Source organism: Trachemys scripta, chromosome 9 (genome assembly GCF_013100865.1).
Source record: "Trachemys scripta elegans isolate TJP31775 chromosome 9, CAS_Tse_1.0, whole genome shotgun sequence".
Taxonomy (NCBI): Eukaryota; Metazoa; Chordata; order Testudines; family Emydidae; genus Trachemys; species Trachemys scripta.
The window spans coordinates 4740758-4761873 of NC_048306.1; the positions used below are offsets into that span (position 1 = coordinate 4740758).

Genomic DNA, 21116 nt, shown 5'->3' on the forward strand with positions numbered 1-21116 from the left:
TCCCCACGCCGCTCGCAGTCCCGGCACCGAACGTCTCGGCACCGGTCGTACTCGCGGTCAAGATCTTCTTCGCGGCACCGCTCTACGTCTCGGCACCGATATGATCGTCGGCACCGGTCAACGTCGAGACGTAGTTCTCGGCACCGCCACGCTCGACGCTCGACGCCGAGGGGCCGATCCCGGCACCGGGCATACTCTAGGTCCTCGTCGAGGTCCAGATCCGATTCCCGGCACCGACGAGGTCATCGGCACCGGTCGCGGTCCCGACACCGATCGCCGGCACCGCACAGAGATAGATCATCTCCGGACCGGCACCGTGCGGCACCGCAGACCACGGGGATCATTCCATCTTTCACGGCACCGCCATGGCCGTCAAGATCAGCGTCTCGATCCTCAGAGGACCTGTCGAGATCGGCATACCCCCCTCAGGGGCAGGCCGAGGAACGAGACTTGGGCCATTGGCAGGAGAGGGCAGAGGACCACCCTCATGGACCATCTCACTGGTCGTTTTGGACCCCGTGGGCGTACCACCAGGAGCAAGGGGCTCCGTTACCATCGACCTCTCGCTCGGGTCACTCGGTCAGAAGGGCCCCAGAATCCACCATCTCTCGGCCTCCGCCTGGAGGCGTAGAGGCTTCTGTGTCCACACCACCCGACACCGTGGACCCAAGTGCCGGTGATGCTCCGACCCAAGACCAGGGGGACCGGGACCCCCCCTTGGATCCACTACCACCAGAGGCGTCCTCCTCCTCCTCTCCGGATGAGGCAGTGGCGGGCACTTCATGCACGGGTCCCCCTCCGATAGATCTTCGGGCTCACCAGGATCTCCTGCGCAGAATGGCCCGTAACATGGACCTGCAGACGGAGGAGATAGTGGAGGTGCACGACCCGATCGTGAACATCCTTGGATCGGATGCCCCTTCGAGGGTGGCGTTACCCTTGATCCGCACGATCCAAACGAACGCGGATACGATATGGCAGACTCCTGCCTCCATTCCACCCACTGCGAGAGGGGTGGAAAGGAAATACTTTGTCCCATCTAAAGACTATGGGTATTTGTACACACACCCCCAACCGTGCTCACTGGTGGTGGAATCAGTGAATGCACGAGAGCGCCACGGCCAGCAGGCTGCAGCGCCAAAATCAAAAGAGGCTAAGCGGCTTGATCTGTTCGGCCGTAAGGTTTACTCAGCCGGAGGGCTACAACTTAGAGCGGCGAATCAACAAGCGCTACTGAGCCGCTACAATTTCAACTCCTGGAACTCTATGGGGAAGTTTAAGGAGTTGATTCCCCAAGAGTCCAGGGAAGAGTTTGGAGCCATGGTTGAGGAGGGTAAGAAGGTGGCTCGGACCTCCTTACAGGCCTCCCTGGACATAGCGGACTCGGCCGCAAGGACCCTGGCCACAGGTATCGCTATGCGTAGGACCTCCTGGCTCCAAGTTTCGGGTTTGCCCCCTGAATTACAGCAGACCCTACAGGATTTGCCCTTTGAAGGACAGGGGCTGTTCTCGGAGAAGACGGACTCTCGATTACAGAGCCTCAAAGACTCCAGGACAATCATGCGCTCCTTGGGGATGCATGTTGCGGGTCCCCAGCGCAGACCATTTAGGCCCCAGCCTCAACGGTTTTACCCCCCTCCACCTCGTCAGAGACAGGACCCTGCCAGAAGGCGAGGGCGAGGTGGTAGGAGAAGATGGGCTGGCCCTCAACCTGGTCAAAACCAAGGGCCACCAAGACCACCTTCAGGTCCGAGACAGAACTTTTGAAGGTGCGGTCGAGGACGGCGCCCCAGTCATCCCCCAGGATCCAGCTCCCTCCTTTCGGGATCGCCTCTCCCACTTCCACCGTGCTTGGTCCCTTATAACTTCGGACCGTTGGGTCCTCCGCACGGTGGAGAGGGGATACGCTATCCAGTTTTCTTCTATCCCCCCCTCCCACCCTCCTTCCCCGTCCCTCTTCAGGGACCCTTCTCACGAGCAACTTCTTATGCAGGAGGTTTCTACGCTCCTGGCCATGGGGGCTATAGAGGAGGTTCCGATAGAGTTAAGGGGCAGGGGATTTTATTCCCGTTACTTCCTGATCCCCAAGTCCAAAGGAGGTCTGCGGCCCATCTTGGACTTGCGCGGACTCAACAAATTCGTAGTAAAGTTGAAGTTCCGCATGGTCTCTTTGGGGGCCATCATCCCTTCCCTCGATCCTGGAGACTGGTTCGCCGCCCTCGACATGAAAGACGCATACTTTCATATCTCAATTTACCCACCTCACAGACGTTTCCTGCGATTCGTGGTAAACACGGTGCACTACCAATTTACAGTACTTCCCTTCGGCCTATCCTCGGCCCCAAGGGTGTTCACGAAATGTATGGCGGTCGTGGCAGCGTACCTTCGTCGGCAAGGGATACAGGTGTTCCCGTACCTAGACGACTGGCTGGTGCGCGGTCGCACCAAGGAGCAAGTTCAAGCTTACGTCCACAAAATAGTGCACACATTCAGCGAGTTGGGCATCCTACTCAACAAGGACAAATCCACTCTAGAACCTACCCAGAGAATAGAATTCATCGGCGCAGTTCTAGACTCCAGTCGTGCACAAGCCATCCTGCCAGACAATCGCTTTGGCACCATCACGAACCTCATTCAAGGGCTCAAGGCCTTCCCAACTACCACGGTGAGGTCGTGCCTCACCCTGCTGGGTCACATGGCTTCCTGCACGTACGTAACCAGGCATGCCAGACTTCGACTTCGCCCGCTTCAAACTTGGGTGTCATCAATATACCGTCCACATCGGGACAGCCTGAACATGGTGGTCACGGTCCCGAACTCGATCCTGGCCTCCCTCACCTGGTGGCTAGATCACAATGTGGTCTGCGAGGGGATGCCATTTCACGCCCCACAACCCTCCCTGCACCTGGTCACAGACGCGTCATCTCTGGGGTGGGGCGCCCATCTCAACAAACACCATACCCAGGGCCTGTGGACTGCATCCCAGTTAGCCCTACACATCAATGTTCGGGAACTGATGGCGGTACGCCTGGCGTGCCAGGCATTCCTCAGTCTCCTACGTGGCCGCTGTGTGTTAGTTCTCATCGACAACACCACGGCCATGTTCTACATCAACAAACAAGGAGGAGCACGTTCGTCAATTCTATGCCAAGAGGCCATTCGCCTGTGGGACTTCTGCATCGCCCACTCAATCCATCTCACGGCATCGTTCCTCCCTGGAGTCCAGAACACTCTAGCGGACCGGCTCAGCAGGTCCTTCCAAACGCACGAGTGGTCTATCCGTCCGGACATCATACATTCCATCTTCCAGAGGTGGGGGTTTCCCCAGATAGACCTGTTTGCATCTCGAGACAACAGGAAGTGCCACGTGTTCTGCTCCCTACAAGGTCGAGCTCCGGGCTCCCTCTCGGACGCCTTTCTGCTTCCCTGGAAAGACCACCTGTTTTATGCCTTCCCTCCGTTTCCTCTGGTCCACAAGGTACTGCTCAAACTGCGCAGAGACCAGGCACGGGTAATTCTGATCGCTCCTGCGTGGCCGAGACAACATTGGTACACCACACTGTTGGAGCTCTCGGTTCAGACACCGATCCCGCTTCCGTTGGATCCGGATCTCATCTCTCAGGACCACGGCCGGTTGCGTCACCCCGACCTCCAATCACTCCACCTCACGGCGTGGCTGCTCCATGGTTCACCCAGGCAGAGCAGCAATGCTCGCACTCTGTGCAACAGATTCTACTGAGCAGTAAGAAGCCCTCAACACGGACCACGTACCTGGCCAAATGGAAGCGGTTCTCCTGTTGGTGCGAACAACGAGCCACATCCCCGTTGCAGGCACCCATTCCCCTCATTTTGGACTATCTCCTCTCCCTAAGACAACAGGGGTTGGCGATTTCCTCAATTAGAGTTCACCTGGCCGCTATATCGGCCTTTCACCCAGGGGAACTCGCGTCCTCGGTATTCTCTAACCCGATGGTCGTTAGATTCCTCAAGGGCTTAGACCGGACGTACCCTCAACATCGTCAGCCCGTCCCGACGTGGGACCTCAACCTGGTTCTCTCCAAGCTCACAGGTCCTCCATTCGAACCACTAGCCACCTGTTCACTTTTGTACCTATCCTGGAAGACAGCCTTCCTCGTAGCCATCACCTCAGCAAGGCGCGTTTCTGAACTCAGGGCGCTTACATCCGAGCCCCCTTATACAGTTTTCCATAAGGATAAAGTGCAGCTTCGTCCACATCCTGCCTTTCTCCCTAAGGTGGTTTCTCCTTTTCATATCAACCAGGACATATTTCTCCCGGTCTTTTATCCCAAACCACATGCCACTCGCCAGGACCAACGTTTGCATTCCCTGGACGTACGAAGGGCCCTGGCCTTCTATATTGACCGCACAAAGCACTTTAGAAAGACGACGCAACTCTTCGTTGCAGTGGCCGACCGAATGAAAGGCTCACCGGTCTCCTCACAACGCCTATCCTCCTGGATTACGTCTTGCATCCGGACTTGCTATGACCTGGCAGGTGTCTCAGCACCACACCTCACCGCTCACTCCACGAGGGCCCAAGCCTCCTCGACTGCTTTCCTGGCACATGTTCCGATACAGGACATTTGTAGAGCGGCGGTTTGGTCATCAGTCCACACGTTTACAGCTCACTATGCACTAGTGCAGCAGTCCAGGGACAATGCTGCCTTCGGATCAGCGGTTTTGCACACAGCAATGTCTCACTCCGACCCCACCACCTAAGTTGGGCTTGGGAGTCACCTAATGGAATGGATATGAGCAAGCACTCGAAGAAGAAAAGACGGTTACTCACCGTTGTAACTGTTGTTCTTCGAGATGTGTTGCTCATATCCATTCCAAACCCGCCCCCCGTCCCCGCTGTCGGAGTAGCCGGCAAGAAGGAACTGAGGGGGCGCCGGGTCGGCTGGGGTATATATTCAGCGCCATGAAGGCGCCACTCTAGGGGGCTCCACAGCCGACCCGCCGGTGTTGCTAGGGTAAAAATCTTCCGACGATCGTGCACGCGGCGCGCGCACACCTAATGGAATGGATATGAGCAACACATCTCGAAGAACAACAGTTACAACGGTGAGTAACCGTCTTTTATGAAATGTGCTCAGATTAAAAGGGAACCTTAACTCCTCGGCAACACTCACCCCAATTGCTTCAGGCCAGAAAGTAGAATAATTGGAGCAGCTGTAGTGGGGTATTTTTTTTTGTTTGACACAGAATTCATTTAGATTGGAAAATACCTGTGGTTAAGATGGGTTTGAATGTGAGAAGATAGAAAATATGTGAAACATCTTCCATTTATGCAGCGTACTGAGCAAGTAAAATCTGCCTCTTCAGCTAGATCTTCCTGAAAGTTCATCAAGGAGAAAACCCTTTCCCTGCCATGTCTTTTCTTCTTACAACCTCCTTCTGTACGTGTCCCTGTCCCCTGTAGCCCTGCCCAACCTCCTACTGGATGTCTGTTTCCCCATCTCCTCCAAACTTTCTAGCTTCCTTTCTGCCAGCGTTCTGCAGACCTGCTGAGCAGAGATTATGAAATCACAAGTTGATAATGCAGCATATGGACTAATCCAGAACAGCACAAGAATTTTGAACTCTACATACCCTTCAATAGCAAATGTTTGGAGATTGTGATTACAAACTACAAGCGGTCCAGCAGTACAGCAAATAAATATGTCGTAGGGCTTTCTCCTGCTCCGATATGCAGCCACGAGTCCATATCTTTCAGTTTATCACAAGTCAAGATTGAACCTTTAGTATAGCTCAGATGCCTGAAAGCTTCTCGAAATATGAGAAACAGCCAAGGTTCATGTGGATTGGTTTGATCTGTTATGGGGAATCCTTACTTTTATTGAGGAATTCTGATAAATGGTCCGAGGAAGATAAAGCTGCTGTGATACATATATTCTCTCCCTTCCTCCAGTTGATAGTTGTGTGCAGTATTTAAACGGCCCTGTTTAGTTTGCTTGTGAGATCATATAGGCAACCTCCACTGTAAGGCTGCTGTAATAATATCCGGCATGGTTTCCGGTGTCAAAACTGTAGCTACTATGGAGGATGCAAACCCTTTCAATCTAAGATTAAGGGCAATTGTTGTGGGGAAGCCCCCTGGAAAACCCCCCCAGGAAAACTGACTTGTTGCAGTGTTGGTCAAAAGTTAGTGTTGGGGCTATGTAATCAAATCTTGTTTTCTCTGTTGCAGATGACTTGTTTAAGGTTCACAAATTTAAGCCAAATCTGAAGTGGCGACAGGCTTTTGACAGCTACTTAAAAACAATGCCTCCTTACTATGTATTGGTATGTATTTTTTCATATTTTATGTGTAGAAATATTGGTGGCTGATAACTAGAATCTTACGTTCCGTTTTTTCTAAATTTTGAACACTAACTATGAACTTTTAGTTAGTAAACCTTTTGTGTTTGTTTTATGTGTGTGTCCAGAATAGTACTTTTTTTTAATTCCCAAGCATGTTCTGTGCTACTAGCAACAGTAAACATTTTAAGATTAATTTTAAATCTCTACTACTAAATTGTGCCAATCTGAAAATGTACTTTAGATTGAATTTGCTTTGTCAAAAGTGAATTTTAGACTTTACCTTTGTAATTAAAGAGTGTGCAGATTATTGTTTATGGTTATTAATGTGTGTGAATCCCTAGTCCTCGGGAAAGTGATACCAACAGAACTGGCCTGACCAGACAGATGACGGTGGGCACAACATAAGCTTTTCTACATAGCTTGGGCAATGCACCTCTATGTGGACTTGCATCATCCCGGCTAGTCTAGTACTGAGCCTTTGAGTGAAAATTGCCAGTGATGTCATATTGCATGGTGTGCTGGTATAGTGGCATAAAGCCCACTGCAAGCTAGCTAGACCACCAAACTCATGACACATGTTACTTGAATAGACTTGAACGCTAGTTTCCAAAAGCGAAAAGCTAGAGCACTAAACCATGTGCCCTAATTTCCTATAACTTTTATTTTTTAAAACTTTTTTTTTTAAGATTTATTCTCTTACTGTTGTGTATTTTGTTTTCCTTATAGCCATTAAAGAAAGCCCTAAGGATGATGGGAGCTCCAAATCTGATATCAGATAATTTAGATTGTGGACTTAGTTACAGTGTTATCTCTTACCTTAAAAAACTCAGCCAACAGGTAGTATTGATAAAACCTTTGCAATTAGAAGTGCATTGATTATTATTTAGTTTGTGTTCAGATTATAAATAAATTAATCTCTATGGGGTTTTCCACTGTTGTATCATACTTTCTCTATAGCTATATGGATGAACCCCTAAACCATTTTGGAGCCAATCACTGTGGCTTCTATAAGTAGTAGAGTGGGATGGGAAGGAGAGTTTTTTGTTTTGGTTTTTTTCCAGCTACCTTTTAAAGCATCTGTTTGATTTCTACTCTAAAGACGGTTGCCAAGTAGACTTGGTATTTCTACTGCTAATATTCACGATGGCTAAAATAAGTTGCTTGTTCTTAGCCACTTTAAACAGTGCCTCCACTGGAGACTGAGGCAATAAGTGTCTATTCTGGATGTGCATTACTAAAATATTTAAAGTTTGGCCATACAGAATAGTGCTCTTGCCTGAAAGTTGATATTAAAAGAAGAGTTTTACATGAGGCAGGGTCATCTGGCTTCCCCCCATTCAGCTCCCTTATCTTCCCATCAGATGGGTGGGGATGACACAGAACACTAAGCAAAGCAAATCTGTACCTTCAGTTCTTTCTTGAAAGTTCAGCATGGAGAACACACTTTCCCTGTGATGTCTTGCTCCCCAGTCCCCTTCTCTCTAAGGTCCTTTGTCTTCCCATGTTCCAATAGAGTGAGCGGTTACTCAACATCTTTTGGTATTATTCTAATAGTATCAGATTATTTAGAAACAGGTCATTTAAAAACCTATGGTCAGCGTTGGGGAAGTAATGCAGTTTTAAATATAACAAAAACCCCTCCACCTCAAAAAATGAATAGTTTCAAGCAGGCTTATGATATGATTGAACCTTCACTAGATGTAAATGCATCTGGTGGCTTTTTGATGAGTGTTTGTACAAATTCTTATGTATTTGATATATAGGATCAGCATGGCTTGAGGACACTATGTAATGTTCACAGAAATCCACAACAGGTGACCGATAAAAACATGTGCATTATATAGATACTGGAATAAAGGCAGCTAATATCTGAAATTCTGTGTACTTGCTTTGCCCTTTTAAAATTAGGGAAGAACTCTTAATGAATTATGACAGAACTGATCATAAAAAAGGAAGTTTCTTTGGGGGAACAAGTTGTTTTCTTGTAAATATGAAAATAGATGCATTTGTACTCTTGGGAAAAGTAAAAAATGCTTACTGTACGCACCTAAGTAAGATCACCCATTATCCAATAAAATCACATTGTAAATTTCTGTGTAAAGAGCAGAAGTAATTTGCTTTTCTTTACTGACGAACTTTTCGTAAGGAAGCAAATTGCATGCAAATTTTTACTTTATTTTTTCAGTCTTGTTGTCCCTGTATAGTGAACTTTACTTAAAATAAGTTGTCAAGCAACCCCAAAAGTCTGAAACCGTATAGTTTTTGTGGCGGGATAACCCTGCTATCTTAAATACTAGTATCACAGTGTGTTCTGACTTCAACTCAGATTTTTCCTTTAAAGAAAAATGCCTCTGTGATTTTCTTCGTTTTTATTGCTGCTGGACTTTCAGCAAAACTAGTAGTGTTTTTAACCCTCTAATTCCGTAGCACTAGCTAAATGCAGAAATTTTCTGTTTTGGCATAGTGCAGCATGGTTGCCTAGAAACTGACTCTCCCTGGACATGTAATTCTCAATTCCTTGAGCAGTTGGGAGTCAAACTATAGGTCTGTTGACCTCTTAAAGTAATTGAGAGTTTTATACTTATACTTATTGATTGTTTCTCTAACACCATGTAATTCCGTTTTAGACAAAAATTGAGTCGGAGCGGATAATAGGTTCGGTGGGTAAGAAAGTTCCACAAGAGACTGGAATTAAAGTGAAAAATCACTCCAGTGGCCTCTCCCTGGTTCATAGCAGGGATTTTAAGCAGCTGCTGCAAGGGATCACTGGTGACTCTCCATTGAGACTGGCTGAAATGAATGTTAAAGAATTTGCTGGCTTCCATATAGGACTCTTAAACAAGGTAAACATTATGCTGTGGGTGTGCATGACTATTGTCTCCTTCTGCTTGTCTCTCACATAATGTAATTGTTCTTAAAAGCTTCTTAATTCCTTTTACTATACATAGAAGTTACTGATACCACAGTTTAGGCATACATATGGATAGAAAAATAGATAATGTTTTTCTGCCGATGCTTTGTGGATCTGTTTGAAAGTATAAATGAACAAAGACTAATCATTTTAAAGTGACAGTCTTTGCAGAAAGATACATCTGGTAGTTCCGGAGTTTGCATGGTGGTTAGTTCAGTGGAGCTGAGAGCACTAGTACTGATATGTATCCTGTAGAGGTCGTGCTTCATAATAATTTTTAAACATAGTTAAAATCCTCCATTGTACGTTCTCTCTGTAGATGAAAATGGTTGGCTTAATTGAAATGTGTATGCTTGGTTTAAAACTAGGATTTGAAGCCACAGGCATTCAGAAATGCTTACGATATTCCTCGTCGCAGTCTTCTAGATCAGCTAACTAGAATGAGAACCAATCTGCTGAAAACACACAAGCTTATCCTTGGACAGGATGAAGGTAAATAGCTACCTTTCTCTTGCTAACAGTGAACAACTGCACTGGGGTTATTCTGAAGTGAGTCGCTGTGCTCCAGACGTGTGTGTCTGTCTGCATTGTGTGCTGGGTCACTCGGATGCTGTTTAGAATGCCTGTCTTCTTGCTGGGGAGTGGATTCAAAAGGGGCTACTTCAAGCTTTTACCCTGGAGAAGAATTCAATGCTTGCTTTAAATTTTAAACACAGGCTTCAGGGAGAGCTCTGTGGCAGAATTTTGTTTTTCTTTTTGTTTTTTGGTGACAGTGCCTGAGGCTGGGATGGGCATGCTATTTCCAATTTGCCTACAGCAGCCCTCCTTAAAGCTCGTGCTCACGGACACTTCACAGTGGGGCCTGATAAGGATGAGGTTGGGATAAAAAGTTGGTTGAATGATTTCTCTTCATCCCTTCTGTCCAAATCAAGTAATAAATGTAGCTCTTTGACAGCCTTATCACTCCTAGTGCTCCATATCAGTCTTCAGCCCCATAGTGGCACATACGAATACATAAGAACAGAAGGGTTAACGCTAGTAATCTAAAATGTGTATGTTCTTTACATCATCTTGGTCTTAAAATAGACTAAGTAACGCTATGCTGTTCCACTGCAGACTGCCTTCACAGTGTTCCTGTTGCTCAAATGGGAAATTACCAGGAATACCTGAAGATGATGCCTTCTCCCCTTCGGGAGATTGATCCAGACCAACCGAAAAGGCTTCATACATTTGGCAATCCTTTCAAACAGGATAAGAAGGTAGGAGGAGCAACATTCCTGCTTCATTTATAGTTATTTTTCACCAGTACGTGATAGGGCAGGCTCCATAACGTTTTCAGACAGGTCAGTGGAGAGTGGAGTTATTCCTCCAACTTCAGAACCATTCTCATTCTCTTAAGTACGTTGTCTGAGAGAATTGGATACAAAGGCTTGTGTTGCTTTTGTTGTAAGTGCTTTCCGTTCTAAGCTGCTCTGCATTTGAAATACTGCACCTTTATATTAGACCTGTCTGCATTGTGTTTTCGGATAGCTGCAAGGAGTAGTAAAAGCCAGCTGAGTTGAGGAGGCTTACTCTAGTTATATCAGTGGAAAATCTCTGTTTCAAATAGAAATTTCTGGTCTCTTTTCAGGGTATGATGATTGATGAAGCAGATGAATTTGTCGCTGGGCCTCAGAACAAAATTAAGCGTCCAGGAGACCCCAACACTCCAGCATCACTAAAGAGAAGACGCAGTATGTCGCCACTGTTGAGAAGACCACAGTCACCGCCTGTTGTAACTAATCATGTTGGCGGGAAAGGACCACCCTCTGCTTCGGGATCGCCATCTTATCCTAACCTCAAAGCCATCCCAGGTCACAAAGGTATGCTGAACTGCAGTTCATAACCCTGCCTGGGTTACAGATGAAAGTACCAGTGCAAGAAACCATTGGCTACCTAAAGGAGTTTGTAAAAGGAGGAGAAGGGTTATGTCATCATTTTTACAAGTGTTTTTAATTAATTTCAGTGAGAAGATTTTAGTTTCTCCTCTGTTGGTCTAAACAAGTGGGCTATTATTAGAGCTGGTCAAAATCTTTTTGTTAAAGCAGTTTTGATGAAAAATAGTTTTTAATCAAAACAAATTTTGGTGCAGGAAAATTTCTAATGGAAAATCAAACAACTTTTTTCAGTTAAATTTGGTTTAACTTTTTCATTTGGAAAAAAACAAAATTCATAGGAAACTTAGATGAAAACTAAACAAATAAAAAACTATATTTTTCTTCCTGCTTTATCGTTTCTATTGAGCATGCTGAGACGGAAGAAAACTGCTTGCTGTCTTTCTAAAAGACGTGCTCTCGTTTAGCCAGAAGTTATGAGCTTGATACAGGAATTATTGGGTGAAATTATATGGCCTATGTTTTATAGGAGGGCAAACTAGTTTATAATAGTCCCTGCTGGCCTTAAAATATGTGAATGTTGGTGACATACCAAGTATACTTAGATTGGGGAACCTCAGAATGGCCCGGTCTGTTCTTTTGACATCATATGGCTACTAATTTGTTTATTCGGTGTTCCTTCTTTTCTGACATCTAAGATCTGAAGATGGAAAGTACAATTTAAAGTTTGATACCTTTGTAATGGTCCCAAGGTGCTATTGTGATGCATTAGCTTGCAGATCATGACTCAGTAGAGTAGACTTATTCTGAGGCATTGATTTGAGGAAAGACTAAAATTATATGTGCATGCTTGGCTAAATGACTCCTAAAGGGAAGGAGGAACAAATCACCAAGAAGAGTGTAAACAGCAAATAGGGGAAGAATACTTTTATGGAGATAAAATTGGGTGCTCTGGGCTGGGACCGAGGGGTTCAGAGGGTGGGAGGGGGATCAGGGCTGGGGCATGCAGGAGGCTCAGGCTCGGGGTGGCGCTTACCTGAAGCAGTGGCATGTCCCCCCTCCGTCTCCTATGCGGAGGCGTGGCCAGGCAGCTCTCTGTGCTGCCTCATCTGCAGGCACCATCCCCGCAGCTCCCAGAAGCAGTGGCATACCCCCCCCCCCCCATGGCTCCTATGTGGAGGCACGGCACCGGTCATGTAGCTCTGCGCCCTGCCCCGTCCGCAGATGCCACTCCTGCAGCTCCCATTGGCCACGATTCCTGGCCAATGGGAACTGTGGTGGGCAGCGTGCGGAGAACCACCTGGCTGCCCCTACACATAGGAGCCGGAGTGGGGACATGCCGCTGCTTCCAGAAGCCACGTGGCAAGCCCCTGACCCCGTTCCCCAGCTGGAGTACCGGAGCGGGACAAGCCCCTGACTCTGCTCCCCAGCGGGAGCTCGAGGGCCGGACACGGCCCACAGGCTGTAGTTTGCCCATGCCTGTGCTAGATGCTGTACAAACACAGAACCAAAAATGGTCCCTGCCCCAAAGAGCTTACAGTCTTGATGGAGGGGGGGAGGCACTTCTTGAGAGCAAGGAATAGAGAGATTATTTTATCTCAATAGTTGGCACTGGTACAACCATTGCTGGAATATTGTCTCCAATTCTGGTGCCCACAATTCAAGAAGGATGTTGATAAATTGCAGAGGGTTCAGAGAAGAGCCATGAGAATGATTAAAGGATTAGAAAACAAACCTTACAGTGATAGACTCAAAGAGCTCGGACTATTTCACTTAACAAAGAGACCATTAAGGGATGACTTGATTTCAGTCTGTAAGTATCAATGGGCTCCTCAATACTTAACAACGGGCACTTCAATCTAGCAGTGGCTGGAAGTTGAAGCTAGACCAATTCAGACTGGAAATAAGATGTACATTTTTAATGGTGAGAGTAATTAACCATTTATCAAGGGTCATCATGGATTCTCTATCACTGACCATTTTTAAATCAAGATTGGATGTTTTTCCAAAAGATCAGCTCTGGGAAATATTTTGAGGAAGTTCTCTTGTCTGTGTTACACAGGAGGTCAGATTAGATCAGCGTTTCTCACATGTGGCCACCAGGGGCTTTTCCTGTGGCCACAGCCTTCTGAGTGCTGATTGGGGGTGGGGGCGTGGCACAAAGCAGCAGCCTTCCCCTGGGGCTGCCAGGAAGGTTGGGCCCTGCCACCCCTCTGGACAGGGCCGGCTCTAGGCACCAGCAAAGCAAGCAGTTGCTTGGGGCAGCAGATTTGCAAGGGGCGCAAGAATCCAGCAAGGGAGCTGAGAACCAACAGGGGGCCCTGGGAACTGTAGTTCCTTGGTTAGCTCCCTGCCTATAGAGCCAGCCCTGGAGCAGGGAAAGAACTACATTTCCCAGCATCCCCTTGGCCACTAGCAACAGGAAAGGGTGGGGGAAGGAGTATGGAACTGAAATCTGCAGCTTGCTGTGAATGGTAGGAACAGAGCCAGCTCTAGGTTTTTGCTCCCCCGCCCCAAACCTTGTATTGCCCCAGCCTGGACTCTCCCCCGCCCACACCTCCTGCTGCCCCAGCTCTGGCCCCCGCCCACACCTCCTGCTGCCCCAGCTCTGGCCCCCACCCGCACCCCCTGCCGCCCCAGCCCTGGGCTTTTCCCCCCCACCCACACCTCCTGCCACCCCAGCCCTGGACTCTCCCCCAAAGAAGGAATTGGGGGGATTAAATGGACGGTGCACCCCTCTATCTGAAGCCTAGCAAGGGAGGTGTGTGGATCCCACTAGAATTTAAAATGAAAAGTAAGGGACGGGGGAGGCTCTGGACCTGGGCAGCTTTAGATACAGTACCAGGCACTTAGGAGGATTTCCACTTCTGAGCCATGGAAGCAGAAACTGACTTTTCCTTTCCAGATATAGCTAATATTCAGAAAGGGAATTTAGCACCTGCCTTCCAGATTTGAACACCCTCAAAATTGAGGAGTGCTCAAACTCAATTTGGGCAACTGTTACTTCATTTCTCCCAAATCAGATATACTGATCCACTGTAACTTGCTGTAGAAAAAGTAGAATAAATTGAGCAAGAAATGCTTCCCAGTGGTTATTAGGACTGGAATTGCTATTTTCAACAGCCATTGCTTTTTTTTTTTTTTTTTAAAGTTTGTTTTATTTGTTTAAAAGGAAGACCGTGATAGTGCATTCCCCATAGAAACAAAGAATGGAACAAAATAATAAAGGCACCTCAACTTTTCCTCATTTATGTAGGACAGTCTTATAATATGCATCCAGATATCCTCCAGTCACACAAGCTGAAAATTGTTCCTCTTTACGGCAGTTCTGTAACCATATGGGAACCAATCCTGTCTGTGTTCTGTGCACATCCAAAATTCCTGCTGAATGACCCGCCCTGGGAGCGAGTTACCAGTGACCCAGGGCCAGGGCGGCAGGAGGGTGCAGTTTGGGGTGGGGGGGTGGAGGGGAGAAAAGGAGAGCCCTGGGGTGGGGAGCAGCCAAAAAAATTTTTTGCTTGGGGCAGCAAAAAACCTCGAGCTGGCCCTGCCTCTGGAGCAACAAACGCCAGAGAAGCAGACAGCTGGTGTGAGTTCCCCATCACCCTGGCCCCTGCTGCCTCCCCTTCCCTTCCAAGCCTTAATTTGTCCTCTGATTTGCCAGGCCTGAGTAAGTCTGCAGTTAAAAGTGATATGTGTATGTTTGTTACTATCACTTTTCACTACCTCCCAGCTAGCTAACAAGTTGGCTGCTGTGAAAAGTGATAGTAACAAACATACAAATATCACTTTTCACGGAAGCAGACTTACTAGCTAGGAAGTCAAAAAAAAAAAAAAAAAAAAAAAGGGGGGGGGGGGGGGAAAAGAAATAACGAAAAAAGACAACATACAAAGCACCTTACTTGTTTCTATTCAGTTTAGGTCTAGTAAAGAATAGACAACTGTTCATTATTTTTATTATCGAGTCTGCAAAAAAAAAAAACCCCTACATAAATAAATTACTATGATTTGGATATGTATATGTGCATATTTATTTGTTTTTTCCCAAAGTTAATTAAGTATTTTAGGAAAAATTGTCATAGCGGCCACCAGCAAGAGTTGGTGGCCACATTCTCAGGCCACCAAAAAGTTTGTTGAGAGCCCCTGGACTAGATGATCACAAGGCCTTCTGGCCTTGGAATCTATGAACCCATGAGATGAGTAAGATGGTAGAATAGTCTCCCAAGGGGAGTGCTGGAAATTCCATCACTTCAGAGCAGCGGTCCCCAAGCTTTTTACCACCCCGTCCACGTGCTTCCACTCCCTCCCTGTGCCCCCAGCCGCAGCTGGGAGCGGAGCTGGGATCTGGGGCCAGAGCAAAGCTGGTGGCAGAATGGAGCTGGGTGGTGCTCCCTCCCTGTCCCCTGTGGGGGCTGGCCCAGGCTGCACACACCCCCTTTCCCCCCAAAATAAAGATCCTCTGTAACTCCCTAGGGGGCTGCTTCCCACAGTTTGGGAACCACTGCTTTTGAGTTAGGGCTTGTCTATCCAGCTGCTTACGGGACTGCATCAAAGTTCACTCCAGAACTTTTAGTGTATAAGTCTCAGGGTCCATGCAGCTGGCCAATGTGCAGTACATTCACACCCTGTTTTCCTCACCCTTACTAGCCATGTAAACATTTCCGTCACAGTGCAGCATTGTCCTTTAAAAGACTAGGAGTTTAAGACTAGATGACCAAAGAGGTCCTTTCCATTTCTTGTTTTAAATGCTATCTCCTGTAGATGCTTTTAATGCTAGAGTTATGGACTAATTATGATGCATAATTTAACTTACAGATGCCAACAGCAGTGTAGTTCAAGATGCTAATGGAGGGAAGAAGGCTGAAAATTGTCAGTCACTGGACAAACAAATTGACGGATTGTCTACACAAATGGTTTCATCCGTCCCTGCTGCTACGGTAGATGATGATCTGTTACCGAATGACTTGGACTCTTTGCCTGATGAATTCAATTGCTTAAGTGAAGATGGACTGGATCATAAATCTGCTACCAATGCACTTGTTAGAGGACCTCTAAATTACAGCATGCCTGTTGATGACCAAAAAATGGTAGTGGAGTCAACTTCTGGGACTGTGCCAAACTCATTGCAAATAACACCTACTATGTTGGAAGGAAACAATGCTGATATCAAAATAAAAGTGATGAAGGAGGTTCGCAAGCCTGGAAGAAGTAAGTATCAAATGTCTATCTTGGTATGGCCTACTTAAAAAATACAATTCATTACTTTAAATTACATACAATTTTATACCCTTAGATTTGGAATTGCTGCATATACGGTGATTTTTTGGGGTGTTTTCTTGGACTGTTGAGTAAATGAATTGGGGTGTAAGGGTGGTAGTGGTGGAGAAAACACTTCCTAACATTGTTGGACGTTGAATGTAATTTAATGGGAGCAGAACACTTAAGGTGCAGCACCTTTAAAGGATACTATTTTATCTAGCACTAATAACGTTTTTGAAACTATAATTCCACATCTAAGACATGCTTCAAGAAAAATGGACTGTTGGGTTATTTGAACATATGAAGTCTGATATTTTGTTGTGCTGTGCTGTGCTACACTTGTGTATGCACGATGCACTTTTGCTGCAATACGTCCCATATCCTTCAATCTTCTGTCCCAAAGGGGAAGACATATGTAACTAGCACATGTTTTGGAATGTTCCATAATTGGAACCTTACAGTTGATGGTGAAGTGAAATGCTTATTTTTTTTTTAATTAAACATGAAAAGACTTTAAGATCATTAATGGAGAACATGGATAGACTTAAAAAGAGGTGATTTGAGTCTTACAAATCTACTAGGACCTGAGTTCACAGTTCTGCTTCCAAAAAAAATTTAATGATATACCCAACATCAAAATCCTGTGAGGAAAAGCAACTCTATCCTCTGCTTTGATGATTGTGGTTATGCCATCCTTGCAGGACAAAAACAGCTCCAGAGCTCACGTCTTGGAGGTAAAAACACTTGAATAGTATATTTGAAGTTAACAGTAGAACTTCACTGATCAGCATATCTTATGATTCACACACACTCATACTCTTCCCACTTCTCAAAGATTGAATAGCAGCAGGCTGCTGTAGTTGACTAAGAATTAATTACTTCTCCAAATTATACTACAGAACCTTGTACTAATATATTGTGAATTATGATATAATACAGTAATTTAAAATAACCGAGGACTCTTTTTAATGCAGTGTTTTTGGGTTCTGGTAATTGTTTGCTTACTAATTCCTCAAACTGAGGATTTTTCAATGGGTCTTTTTGTCACTTATGCAAATTGAAGTTTCTGCAACATAAAAAGTTACACACACTTATTCTGTTAATGATATAAGACCATAAGCAACCTTTTGTTTTTAAAAGCATTTCAGTTCATCTTTAACATATAAAATAAATTGCACCTGAGTAGCTGAGTGAGGGTTTTCTTTGCTTCCTGTTTGGTAGAGGATGCCAGTCTAATCCTGTTGTTATCAAATTTGCATACGGTAAATGGGGGGACTTAGATTAAAACCATATATTAATCTACGATGAATCTTCTGCCAAAGCTGCTTGCTTTTCGAGTTGACGAAGTACTCCTGAAAGTGAAAAGACCAGTAGCAATGGCTTAAACCAATCCTGGGTCAGGTTGGTAGAAATCTGTTTACTTGTGACTCTGCCAATGCACCCTGGTCCCAACGTGTCATTCCTCTGCTGTTCTAGTCCTGGATCTGTTAATCATGTCAACATGTGTAGCTTTGTAATATGGCTAAATAGTAGGGAAGATGAGAGCACTGCCTTTGGTTTCACTTCTGATCTAATCTAACTGCTACACAGTTCTGCCATGTGATCTTCGTGCAATGGCTAAAATAGCTTTCATAAATTTTGGTTAAGTGGCAAATGCTTCATAAATGGAGAAGCTTCTGAAGGAAGAATCTTAACTTGCCTGCACAAGTCGAGTCTTAAACATGCTCCCAGAGATGGCCTGCCCAGCGTAGAGTTGAGGCTCATTGACAGTTTGGCATATGTGCACAGTTTTGTGGTGGATAAAGTGAGAACAGGCTAGTTTTACTGCAGAATCCTACGTTTTCCAGTGACCTTTAATAGAATTCAGCCTCCCAGGTGCAGCACTTGAAGTCAACCAGTACTTCAGTAGCTTTTAAATTCTTGCTATCAGCTGCTTTCTGCACACAAAATAGTGTTCTGTCTTTAGCCTTGCATATATTTTCAGACATAGCAGAAGTGCAAAATTATGAGCTTCATTTCTTCCCTTGGATTGATGATCTTTATTGAAGCCACATTTGAAATATTCATTTCTTAAATCTGCACTCTTGACTGACACAACTATTTGGATTATTTTAGATTACGAAAAAATCTTCGCTCTTCTTGAGGAAGTGCAAGGACCTATGGAAATTCAGAAATATTTCATTGAATTTGCTATCAAGGAAGCAGCAAGGTTTGTATAGAGACTGCAAAGGAATATAAAACCCAGATTAATTTTTTTTATTGCAATCTTAAACATGGCAGTAAAATCAAAACTTTTCCAATAATATTATCTTGGTTTTTTCTATTCCAAAATATTGGTCATTTAATGAACTTTGTTATTAGCAAATAAGTAACTCCATAAGAAATATTGACAGCTTGTCTTGATTTACCATAGCTCTGTAGTGTTGTAGATTTTTAAAATGTAGAAATGGGTCCTTGAAGAGACAGGGTTTGAGTTTGGGCCCATCTCTAATTTAAAGTACTATAAAGAAGTCAGAAATATACAATAGATCTCTGACTGAAGATGTAGAGAAGCTCTGGAAATGTGATTTGTATGTTGAATTGGGTGACTAATATGAAAGTCACTTTATTTTGGAAGGAAAAAATTAATATGAGCTAAACCAACATTAAATTACTCCCCCTCTCTTTCTTAGGTTTAAAAAACGGGTCTTAATACAACACTTAGAGAGAATACTAGAGGAAATAGAGTTCAGCAGTCTACCCAACAGAGTTAATCATGTCAACAGTAGATAACAGTGTACCGGCAAGACGCACACGGATCAGGGATGAGTTTGCTGTGCCACAGAAGAATGAAGGAAGACGTGGCTGATGCCCTCACCATCGTGGCAGTCAAGTGATTTTACTGTCAGAGTCTGAGAAGAAGCAGTGGAGCTTTAACTTTAAGAACCTCTGTCGGCAGAAGCTGGGCTGTAACCTTAAGGATTTGCTATGAAAGGTGTGGCTTTTTTCCTGTGGAGGGTGCTATTCGCTCAACAGGCTGAAGAAAATAACCATTGCTGCCCCTCCTGCAGGTGATGAGAATTTACTCATTTGAACATTGTCATTATAGACATTTACGTTCTGTAGGCAGCAGGTTGCATTAAAAATGGGGCCTGTCAAACACGCACACTGTCTGCACTCTTTGGAAAGATCCTGTGTGTTCAGAAAACCTCCCAAAAACACCCATGTGGTAATATTGCATGTTGCCACCACAGAGACAAGGGTCTTGTTCCCAGGAACTGATAGCCATGCCTATAAACTTGAGTTTCAGTGTAGATTGAATCAGAGTAAAGAAACTGCTATTCTGTGTTAATGAAAGCTAAAGACAGCCCTGTGACTGTTACCACGTGATGGTCACTAAACAATCTACCTCAGACTCTCTTCTGTTTTGTCTACAGACATTATGAAAGTGCACCTGAGGCTTCCCAGGTCCCCGACTTCAGTTCTCTTTCATCCTGTGAGGAGGACGGAGATTCTTCAGGTGGCCTTGGCACACGCTGTGCTTTGGAAGCACTAAAAGGAAACGCTTTTAAAACGTGTATTTTAATGTTCATACAAAAGAGATTATTTTGAACAGTATTGTTACCAGATCACTAATTTGATATTTTAACTGTATAAAAAGAATTTTTGGAACACGTGTATATATATAAAATAAACCATTTATTAATTTTTAATAAGTGCATAATCTGACTGAGGAGTCTTTAGAAAGAAGTGTTGGTTCCTCTGACTGGTACAACCAGAAAAATAGTAATGTTTCAGTAGATCATTGTGATTGAGCCGGTAAGAACTGAGTGCAAATATCACAGCAACACTAGCCATAAATTCTTTTCCCCTCAGTCACGGATCATGGAAATCGCTGCTGAATTTGTGTACTTCCCAACATTTTCAGTTTGAAAGAATTCTCTGTACAATCCAATTAGACTTGGCAAAACCTCTGTAGGAAAAATTGGCTTATCCAATGTAAGGTTGTGTCCTGGGACGTGTCTTAAATGCATTAGGAAGTCCCCTGCATATCCAAAACCTTGCTTATCAAAATTAATATCTTCCCCCATTTCATTCATAAATGGCTGTGCTGTAAGTTGACTGTCGAGTTTTAAAGAACAAATTTGGACAAAAGAACATCACTTTTTTCATGAATACAAAACAGATGGACCAAGACGACTGCAACACCTACAGTCAAGTAGGCTTAAAAAAAAAAAGAGAGGGAGAGAGAGTACCAATTATATGCCAATAGTAGGTGGCTTGTACGACAAAGGACCTGGTAAATATTTGGTTAATATTATAAAGTAGGAACCAAACCAACTTCAAGCAATCCCATCTACAATGGTTGTGTTTTTGAAGAAGGGACTGAAGAAGAGATCATCTTAAGTATCCACAAGCTTTTACCTTGCAATAGACATATACTTTGGAATCTGGCCATCCAGGCAGAATGTGAAGGAAAATGGATTTCAGCTGGCAAGTCTATACTTGGCTACAAGCAAAGAGTTCCCTTCCTCCCCCCCCTTAACAGAAATAGTCTTCCCTCATCTGCCTCCCCACTCTGAAAGATGCAAGTTTGCTGTTATACCTTGATAGAAAAATACCAACAATGAGACAAATCCACCAGCAGCAAGCCTTCACTATGGTATAAGATAATAAAGGGCTTATCTTCACACACACCTTGTGATAACAGTAACTGGATGTATGCTTAAATGCTGCCTCATGTCTCTCAAAATGGTGCAAGTGCATCT

At 45.0% G+C, this 21116-nt stretch overlaps 1 protein-coding gene across 6 annotated transcripts in view; it reads left to right on the forward strand.

Annotated features, from left to right (window-relative positions):
- Nucleotides 1-20068, forward strand: part of LOC117883355 (integrator complex subunit 6-like) — a 63647-nt gene extending 43579 nt beyond the window's left edge. For 2 of the 6 annotated variants that reach the window (XM_034782602.1, XM_034782603.1), the window contains exon 11: nt 6212-6306. Coding sequence is in view for 1 of the 6 variants with exons in the window: in XM_034782601.1 (XP_034638492.1) it covers nt 6212-6306; nt 7051-7161; nt 8088-8138; nt 8952-9167; nt 9604-9727; nt 10352-10494; nt 10866-11097; nt 15925-16317; nt 18484-18577; nt 19041-19140 (1559 nt within the window). In the remaining 5 variants the exon portion in view is untranslated. Of the gene's footprint in view, nt 1-6211; nt 6307-7050; nt 7162-8087; nt 8139-8951; nt 9168-9603; nt 9728-10351; nt 10495-10865; nt 11098-15924; nt 16318-18483; nt 18578-19040 lie in introns of those variants that run through there. The other 4 variants (XR_004647239.1, XR_004647240.1, XR_004647241.1 and 1 more) reach the window with 4 other exon arrangements.
- Nucleotides 20069-21116: the final 1048 nt, after the last annotated feature.